Here is a 10,274-nt window from a genome sequence, read left to right on the forward strand (position 1 = left end):
AATTCAACAAATCCAACGGTTGATAACAAAATCACAGTAATAGCGTCACCACTCCCTATAAACAGTACAAGCTGTGGACCCCACCTCGTGTCCAGTTGATAGCAAATTGCCATGTGCCACGTGTATAGAGTGATTAAAAGTACATTGCTTTGGGTCTGAATAGAGAGCAGACAAAATAAAATTTTTATTATTTGCCAAAAAAAAAAATCTTAAAAACTGGAAAACGAAATAATAATGTGAATGCAAAAGAAAGTAACAGAGAGAGAAACTGTTGTCTTTAGACTTACCATCTGAGGAATCAAAGAATCTTTTTCAAGGAAAGGAAAACAAAAAACCCAAGTTTTCAAGAACCAAAAAAAAAAAAAAAAACTGTTTATTGCGTGTTTTTTTTCTTTGGGTTTAGATTTGTTCTTCTACTTGCATGAAAGAGAGGTAAGAAAGATTCAAGCTTTACTCAAACTTTGCTATGATTTCATTAACTTGTACTTTTTTCTTTAGTGCTTATTTTAGCCTTTTGGGTTTTTGAATCTGAGATTGCAGAAATGATGGTTTTCAATGAATTTGCTGTTTTGAGGATAAATGTTGGGTTTTTTATTTTATTTTTTGGGCAGAAGAATTATTTGTAGTGCTGTACTTATTCTACTAGCTTTGTCCCTAGAAAATGCTGGATTTGCTTTGTGTTATTTTTGCCATTTTGGGCATAAGTGTAGATAAGGACCTGAAAATAGAACTAGTTGCTTGGAAATTGGTTAATTTTGTTTATACTAATTGGTCTTTTTTTTTTCTTTCAAATGGGAAACATTTGAGTTGATATTCTCTTTGTTTTGTTATTTTAAATAATGTTTAATCTTGTGTGCTTGATTCAAGTAACTCTAGCTAAAATGCTGGTACTTTGGGGGTGTATAAATTGTTTTTTGTTTTTCAATGAGTTAGCTTTTTGTGTCTGAAACTATTGCTGAAATGTATCGTGCATTGCAGAAGTAAGATGCTTTAAGTAGTTCATTTTGTGAGGGGAAAATGATCGAATAATGATTGCAAACTAATTGATTGGTCCTTTAGGAAACTCTCTATTAAAAAGATGGTTTAGGCTCCTCCCAGGTTGCTCATTTGGGAAGCAAAGTACGGAAAGTTTATCAGTTTATGTTATTTGTCTAGCAGAACTTCTAATGTCGCAATGAATCCTCTGGAAGAGAAACCATATGGTCATAGACTCGTAATCAGTGCACTAAAGCTGGCTGAAGCATGCTTTAGTTGCTACATTAAGTACCTGGTAGTGGTGGAGCAACTTTTGTAAACCTGTTACAGAGAAACCCTTAAAGCATTGGCAAGTTAGAGTAAAGTTCCTCTATGGTATCTGAAGAGAATTCTGATTGTAAAGGTCATGCATTTTCTTGTTTGTTCATAGCCAAAGCTAACATCTTGTCACTTTTCCTGACACTTTTTTGTCGTCTGATATTGATATATATTATATATATTTGTTCACTTTAAGTTTTCTTGTTTTTGGTTTGGTAGGCAGAAGAATAAACTAAGCAAAGTTTTTCCCCAAGTTGAGTCGTCCTCTAAGGACCAAACCTCTACCCCTAATCCCTCCTTTCCCAGTAATATAGCTGGGTTTCATTGTATTGTGAACAGGAGGATTTCAATGCCGACTGGAAATCACATGCTGTGTTTTCCATCTTGAGAAATTGTTATTGTAGGATGGGTGCTTAGAGCTGAAATTACTTTGCTGATATCCAAACTCAGAGAATTTCTGTCTGTGAGTTTTTTTGTAGAAAATTCTTTGCTCAAGTTTATCCAAGGACTTGAGTTAATATTTTCAGTGCTACACATATGAATGGTAGTATCTCCTTTATACTTATGCACACGTTTATAGTGCAATTCACTTTTTCCTGTGAATGTTTGGTTGAACTTTTTCTTGTATTGTACTTAAAGTCTGGAATCCACTTTTGTGCTTCGATGCAACTTGTTGATGCAAATATACGAAGTAGAATGCCAAGCAACTCTCTTTATACTTATGTGCACGTTTATAGTGCAAGTCTTTCTTTAGCAGCCCTATGTGTGACTTAATGAGTCAAAGAAATATTTACAGGGTTTAAGTGGCAGTATATGGTTTTCATGTTGTCATTTTGCTACTGGTGTGGAAGTTGATTTCAATGGACTTATATAGTTTTTGAAGAATGTCTTCTGGATGGTAAATTTGGGCCCAAATTGGACATGAGAATGCTTGTGGGAACATGCTTGAGCCAAGAGAAGCTGATATACCTGCATTGTTTCTAGTCTTGGTGGTGCTTCCTCTGGTTACATATTTCTTGCTTGGGAAATGGAGTGAGGTTTCAAAGAAACGAGATAAGGTAAGTTTACTTGCTCATCTTGCCGCTGAAGAAGCTCTTAGAGCAGAAACAATGGCTGCTGCCAGTGTTATTCCAGTTGTTCCTGTTCCGAAGAAGGGATTGCATGTGTGCGCTAGGTGCTTTGGTCCATCTACAACTCGCTGCTCGAGATGCAAGGCTGTTAGATATTGGTATAATATATCCCTTAGCAGCTGTAATGCATTGTTTTTCCCATATATTTGACCTTTCCGCATGATGTTTCTTACACTAAAACCGTTGAATTTATGCAGTTCTGGGAGGTGCCAGATTATTCATTGGAGGCAAGTTCATAAGGAAGAATGCCTGCAGTTGGAGAGTGGAAGTGTTGCCTCATTTGAAGAATCTGTGCTACACAGTGACAACATGGATTCACGGTTCTTAGAGTACATTAATAAGCAGGCTGCTAAGGAAAAGACATCTTCGGATAATATAAATCATTGTCCCACAACCACCAGTTTATTTGCTAATGGGGATTGTTCTACTATTGATACCTCTCAAGGCTGTGCACCAGAGAGAAGTGCTGAGAAAAGAGTTTCTCGTAAATCCAATGGAGAAGTGCTAAGAAGAGAGGATGTAGCTATAGTTGATTCTTGTGAGGAGACCTTGAGAACTAGAACAACTAGTTTGACAATTAATAGTATTTCTTCTAAAGAAGCTTTTAGAAGGCATAAGGTTCTTATCTTAAGATTTATTTATATAGAATGTCTTAACTTTTATTTAATCACATAGTTTCTGATAATTGCATCAAACTATTGCTGCAGTCAAGAACTAGTGGCTTTGTTGTATCCGAAGATGGAATGTTAAAACAGCAAAATCCCAATGGCTCTAACATGCTTATTCATGGACAAAATGTAAGTACCGCCATGCATGACGGGCATAAACGTCAAAGCCAACGTGGCAACATGTCTGAACCAAAAAGCAACTATGAATTTGCTGGCCCACCGTATTCCGCAAAAGGTGGGACAAGTGCGCACGAAGCTGAAAATGCCTTTGTCTGGAGCTCTGAGAATATAGTCAATGGGGAAAATGCTTTCAGTGGTAAATCGGTAGAATTAGAATGTTCTGGGATGGCAACAGCAAAAGAATGCACGAAAAGTAGAAGTTCATCGCAGTCTGTAGGGCCCAAAATCTCTAAATCACCTAAATCAACAGTGAAAGTGTCTGGGGAACGATTGCATCCTGAAATGGAGAGAAAAGGACAAATTCCTGTTGAATTAAGTAAGTTCTCAATTTCTTTCACGATATTTAAGCCATGGTTTTTGTAGTTAATATATTCTACAATTTTCATGCTGAAATTTCTGGAATGACAGATGACATACCGGCACCAGGAATCAATGGAGCTGCTAACACTGGCATTATGGAGATGATGGGTTTAAGGAAGTCATCAAAGCTTGCTAGGCAGGATTTTCCTGCACTCTATGGCAATAGACATAAGAAGATAAAGGTGAGTCCCATTGCACCCTGTCTGTTTTGAGTTAAATTATTTCATGGGGCTCTTGATTTGTGAATGAAAGAGTCTGACTATGATCTATTATCCTGTTGTCTCAGATGCTGTTTCCTTATGAAGAATTTGTAAATTTCTTCCAGTGTGAAGTCTTTGACTTATCACCAAGGGGCCTTCTAAATTGTGGGAACAGGTGTTGCTATTGTTACTCTTATTGTAAAGAAAGTAGTAGGAGCTTATGTTTTATGCACTGATTATAATTTTCATTTTGCAGTTGCTATGCAAATGCTGTTCTGCAGTGTTTAACCTGCACAAAGCCTCTCAGCATCTATTTGCTACATGGATCCCATTCGAGAATCTGTACTTGCTTTTATGTGGTTCACTTGTTTGTTGCTTGTACATGATAATAATATCACTGTTCAATCACATACATAGCTTACTTATGTATTTCATTATAGGTTACAGGAAAGATCGGTGTCTTATGTGTGAGCTTGAACAACATGTTATGTTGTTAAGAGAGTGTGGTGGCCCCTTGTCACCAAGTAGGATCCTTTCACACATTCGAACTATTAATTGCCAAATGGGCGATGGAAGTCAGGAAGATGCACATGAGTTCTTGAGGTCTATAGAATTCACTAGCCAATATCCCTCAGCACCCTTCATTTTCCCTCATTTATGTGTCTAGATTTGTTAGTTTCAGTTTAAATTTTGACGCTTTTACTTACTGCAAGAATGGAAATTTCATCACCTTGCCTCTTTGAGAGTTCAATTTTGTCTTTTTCCAGACTCTTGGTTGCTTCTATGCAATCTATATGCTTGGAGAGATTAGGTGGGGAACAAAAGGTTGACCCCAGGTTGCAAGAGACAACATTTATTCAACATACTTTTGGAGGGCGCCTTTGGTCAAAGGTGTTTATCACTATTTTACATTGTTTTACTTTTTAAGTCATCTCACAAAATATTTTTAAGGTGCTCCGTTTTCCCTTTCCTTGATTCATATATATATATATCTGTTTACTTTTTTGTTGCCTATATTGAATATCCATGTAACCAGGTAAAGTGTTTACGATGTTCTCACGAGTCAGAACGATTTGAAAATATTTTGGATCTTACTTTGGAGATATATGGTTGGGTTGAGTCACTGGAAGATGCATTGACTCAGTTTACAACACCCGAAGATTTGGATGGAGAAAACATGTACAGATGTGGAAGGTGTGAAACCTTGTTTCAGTGTGTTATCATATTATTATTTTATTAGAATTATTAACTAACTTGATTAAACTTGTTTACCGACTCTGCAAATATTTTTGTTGAAAGGTGTGCTGGTTATGCACGGGCTAGGAAGCAGTTGCGCATACACGAGGCTCCTAACATCCTGACAATTGTCTTAAAGAGGTTTCAGGTATCACTCTGCTCTACATTGTACCGTCTTCTGCTAATGTCATGTCGTAAATGCAACAGCGTATCTTAGAACTTGCTGTTTTGGTCTTTAGACAATTAGGTTCGAGCAACTTATATATACTCTCCATTAAACAGAAGTCAAATCGGGCTCAACTTTGATGATCGGTATCATATTTATGTCATTTTGTAAACATATCAAAATCTAAAATTGGTTAGTCTAATTAGGTGCTGTATTCATGAAACAATTTAGCCATAATAGGTTTCTGCATTAAGCTGTCCATCTTGCATTCCTTTCTGCGTATCTATTTTGAAGTATTTTGATTTTTGGTTTATTAACTATTTTATGTGACCATTTCTTGACGTGGCTGTAACTTAATCAGGAGGGAAAATATGGGAAAATAAACAAGTGTATCACTTTTCCTGACATGTTGGATATGGTTCCTTTTATGACTGGAACGGGTGACATCCCTCCGCTTTACATGCTTTATGCTGTTGTGGTGCATTTGGATACACTGAATGCATCTTTTTCGGGACACTACGTGTCATATGTAAAAGATTTGCGAGGTAACTGGTTCAGGATAGATGATACTGAGGTAAAGTCAGCTTCCCCCCCACCCCAAAAAAAAAAAAAGAATTCTTTGCTTCAGTGAAAGGTTATCGTGTTATCGGTCTTATGCATGAACATGATGGTTTTACTTATTTGAAATTCGCTCATTGAAAATATTTAATGACTGTTTTTTCTTTAGATTTTATCTTTTGCAATGGGAATGAAACAAGGTTTTGGTTCCCTCTTTCAGGTACATCCAGTCTCAATGAGCCAAGTGATGTCCGAGGATGCATACATCTTATTTTACACGAGGTAGATGCCTATTATTTCTATTGTACCTGCGAAATGTATTCCTTTTCTGTTTCTAGCTCTGAAAGTATGTGATTCATTCAAGGTCATACCCTCGCCCTCAAAGAGCAATATCTGAAAAGATCAAGCAAGTTCCTGCTAGGCACCTCGCATCGAAAATGGAGAAGCCTACACGACCAGCACAAAGTAAATCCAGCAGCCATTCTGTTGGCCCCAAGCTTTACCCAGATACCAGGTCCGGAACTGCTGCAGGCTATATCAACCGTGACTCTAATGGCATTCTTAGGCAGAGTGCAAATAGTAACATTCACCGAGTGGTAGAGATGTATGCTGAGCCATCCAACGTGGAGTTCTCTGATGCTACGTCAAGTGATTGGTCCCTTTTTACAAGCTCAGATGAAGCTTCTTTTACAACAGAGAGTACTCGAGACTCTTTCAGTACTGTTGATTATACTGATACAAGCAATGGTGGAGATCCTTTCTCAATCTTCAATAACTTGTATACCCCAGAATCATCCTCTTGCAACACGGTTTCGTGCAGTATGTTTTCAACTAGTAGACCCCATACGAGGTACGTCTTAGAGGAGAAGGGTTATGTTCTGGATTCCTACTCTTCGGCACAACTTGTGAACCAAGACCAAGTAAACTTCAACCAGGTCTGTGAGTCTTTGACCGATTTTTCTTTAGATACCGAACATGGCATGTTTGTAAAATATGGGAGTAACCCGAAAAATGCTTTCAATAGAACTTCTTCAGCTCATTGTGAATGGTAGTTCATGGAATATCCAACTGATTGAATAGTGACTTAGCCAAGTCTTGCCTCAATTTTTGGTTTTTCAATGGCTTTGTTGATTGAGGCATGTGGATCATATGAAAGAACCCCAAATGAAAAGGATTATTTCATATTTTCTGAAAATGTTTTTTTTTTGAAAGATTGTATAGTGTAAGCATTTCTCTTTATTAGCTAATGGCACAAGCAAAAAAATTATGGACCTGGTACATTGTTTGCCAGCAATTTTCATATTTACTGTTCTTTCGGCATAATTTACCTTAATTGTAAATCAAGCAACTTTTTTAATTATTAATTTTTTTTTACCCTGTATCATATGTACCTACTTTCTTTACATTTTACATTTCGTCCATTAAATTTGGATTTTGCCTGTTTCAAGAATTCTGTGAAATGGTTCCCATTGTTGGAAATTTTTTTTCTGGATTTCTGCAACTGACAGGTGAAAGTTTGGTCAAATTCTGCTATTAGATGTAAGTTATGGATTTAGTATCTATACTTTAAATCTATTAATTGCTTTTTTGTAACATGTGAAAATAATAAACTAATATAGCATTACATATATGAGAATATATTTATAATATCAATTTTTGAAAATAGCAAAATTTAATGGAACTAAAATTTTAAAAGTCCAGAAAATAGCAAAATTTAGTGGAACTAAAATTTTAAAAGCATATGGACTGAAATGACAAAATTAAGGAAGTACTAAATCCATAACTCATTTACAGTACAAGTAGTAATAGCATAAATTAACCTAAAAGTTTTCTCCAGATTTTGCAGATGCAGTAACCCTGCAATTTTCATTTACTTGCCCCATTTTTGCTTATACTTGACTACATTAGACACCACAAAAATGTAAAACGAAAAAAATAATTAAAACACGACACGATATTAAAAAAACATAAATACGACTCGAATACACGAGATTTAAATCCAACACCATTTATTTTTTTCCATGGTACATGTTTGGTATGGAATTCTTCGCCCTCATTTTCTCATCTTAGACAAAGTTCAGAGAACCAAAACATACATTGTAATTTTCAGTACACTGTAACTTGTAGTTCAAGGAAGCTAGCTGAGTTATTTCACCTTAAACTGGCGATAACTCATCTTCCAAATCAACCAACATCCAAATCTCATTAACCCTACCACTAAATTCAAATGGAGAGTTATACTGAGCAACCAGATAAACCGAAGTGGTTTCATCTTTCTGAGACTTCTTAATTGCAGGAGACCAAACAGTGTCCGCAAGACTGGCTTCCAAAGCAGCAGCTTCCACTCCGACGTTATAGTCTGTGACAAATCCACTGAATTGCCTTACCGCTAAATATGTTGATTTCCATTTTTGGATATGGAGGCCTTCAGCTGGTGGCGGATTTGCCTGGTTCACCTTTGGAAGGTAAAAGCTAATCCTAAATGATGACTCGCAGAAGGGTCCATCGCTTGGTAAAACTTCAGTGATGACTGGAGCTGTCATCTCTATTTGTTGCTTGTATTTGTTCTTCCCTTGAATGTAGTCAAATAGCCTATGACCACAGTAGGAACCATGAACTTTCAGTAATTTCTAGTATAGCTGGCTTTTGAGAAATATTAGATGTGTTGGAATTTTGAAGCAAGAAAAACAAATTTAACAACAGATGATTATAAAAAAATGCTAGACTTAAACACCAATACACATCAAATCTAAGTTTTCTTTGAAATTTTCATATGAATTTATCATTTATAACTAACACCTTGTAAACTCAACTACTTTGATCAAATTAAGGAAGGGTTCATCCAATTGAGGAACGATCTTTATTTCTTAAATGCTTTATCATGCGGATCATCACCAAATCACATCAGAATCTACTTGCAGGCTCTTCCTGTCACATCCTAGTACATACGCTAAAATTCTCAATATTCTATCAGTAACTCTCCATGACATCATCAAGTCGTGTCCTATCAAATCCTAATAAAACATTACATGACCTTAGACCAATCCTATACAGTAAGACATCTGTTCAAGAGCACTCACATCAAACTCTTCATTTATATAGGCTCTCTCCATCACTCGAAAGATTTAGGTACCAATGCTTTGTAAAAGTACACTCAACCTTCCAGTTTCTCCAAAATCACCTCTAGTGATTCTATGTGTTCAGCGCCTCTAACCTCCAATGCCACTCCTTGTATCAACAATTTCAAAAATAATTCATAGTTTTATTTTAGTCAAAATTTGTTATTAATCAATGTAAACCGCATATTTTTTGAATTGGTCAATTTTAGTTCTTATATTTTTAAATTTAAGACCAAATTAACATACAAGAACTAAATCCACAGTTTACTCATAGTATAGGCATTTTCCATCTATTTTTTTATCCTTATCTCAACTTACTGGCCAAATCCTCCTATTCACGAAATCCAAATATGGCATGTATGATTATAGTATACACTAAATAAGTGTAAGAACAGTAAAAATAATCTTAAATTACAAATAAAAAAAATATGCTAAAACTTACTGAAGAAAACCAGTCCTGGTGGCCTCAACAAGAGAAATATCCTGAATAGGTGAAGTAGTCACCCAGATGGTGGAGTTGTATTTACGAATCTCATAGCCATTGCCGACTTTAATCAAATCGAAACTTGGGCATTCAATCCGATTACATGTAGGTGGAAATATCCCAACATTGTTCTTGCTGGTTTCCGGTAAGAAACCAATGTTTGAGAGCAGACTCAAAAGAAGTGATAGCTTGAATGGGATAAAAGCAGCCATTAATGGAGTTTGTTTTCAAGTGAACCTAAGCTTAAAAGATGTGATTTTTAAAGGGAAAATGGGCTCCTTTGTTTACCACACATTTACAAGGTTGTAAATTTGGTGATAAAGTGGAAGATTTGAGAAGTTCAGCTACCATCCACATATGAAAATTTAAAACTACACGTGGATAATTTATAATTAGGTTAAATTTTGCTTTAAGTCTCTATATTTTTATATATTTAAAATTTAGTTCTTTTATCTTTTATTTTCAAAGAGTTTAACCGGTTTGATTTCTAAAATTATTTTTTGAAAATTAGAAAATACGTTTGATAAATAGAAATAAATACTTATTTTTTTATTTTTCAATAAAACGAAAACATGAATTTATTTCTATTTTTCTATAATACAAACATGAGAAAAAATAATAAATTTACATTTATATGAATTCAAATTAAGGGTATCGGATTTAATATATATTTGAAAAATTGTTTAAAAAGAAATATTTTTGAGAGGTTTGAACTATAATTAATTTATTTAAAATTAAAAACTCTTATTTTCTATCATTTCAATTTTATAAAATATTTTAAGTAAAAACAATTAATAATAACTTATTTTCACATATTTTCATTTTTCAACAATCATTTGTAAAATGTTCAACCAAATTATGCTTTCTTCGATATTTTTCT

General features: G+C 35.1%; 2 protein-coding genes across 2 annotated transcripts; one reads left to right on the forward strand and one right to left on the reverse strand.

Moving 5' to 3' along the window:
- Positions 1–233: 233 nt before the first annotated feature.
- Positions 234–7,069, forward strand: LOC107899625 (ubiquitin carboxyl-terminal hydrolase 15). Its single transcript, XM_016825393.2, has 14 exons — positions 234–432; positions 2,090–2,521; positions 2,621–3,041; positions 3,131–3,587; positions 3,680–3,813; positions 3,918–4,006; positions 4,088–4,173; positions 4,272–4,434; positions 4,599–4,722; positions 4,868–5,025; positions 5,131–5,215; positions 5,595–5,807; positions 6,012–6,073; positions 6,156–7,069. Exons 2-14 carry the CDS (start codon positions 2,235–2,237, stop codon positions 6,841–6,843), a joined length of 2,967 nt encoding a protein of 988 aa, XP_016680882.2. The 5' UTR covers positions 234–432; positions 2,090–2,234; the 3' UTR covers positions 6,844–7,069.
- A 714-nt stretch (positions 7,070–7,783) lies between these two features.
- LOC107899624 (heme-binding protein 2) lies at positions 7,784–9,751 on the reverse strand. The gene is made up of 2 exons (XM_016825392.2): positions 9,353–9,751; positions 7,784–8,383 (listed from the first exon to the last, which is right to left on the reverse strand). Exons 1-2 carry the CDS (start codon positions 9,604–9,606, stop codon positions 7,948–7,950), a joined length of 690 nt encoding a protein of 229 aa, XP_016680881.2. The 5' UTR covers positions 9,607–9,751; the 3' UTR covers positions 7,784–7,947.
- Positions 9,752–10,274: the final 523 nt, after the last annotated feature.

This window comes from Gossypium hirsutum, chromosome A01 (assembly GCF_007990345.1).
Source record: "Gossypium hirsutum isolate 1008001.06 chromosome A01, Gossypium_hirsutum_v2.1, whole genome shotgun sequence".
NCBI lineage: Eukaryota > Viridiplantae > Streptophyta > Magnoliopsida > Malvales > Malvaceae > Gossypium > Gossypium hirsutum.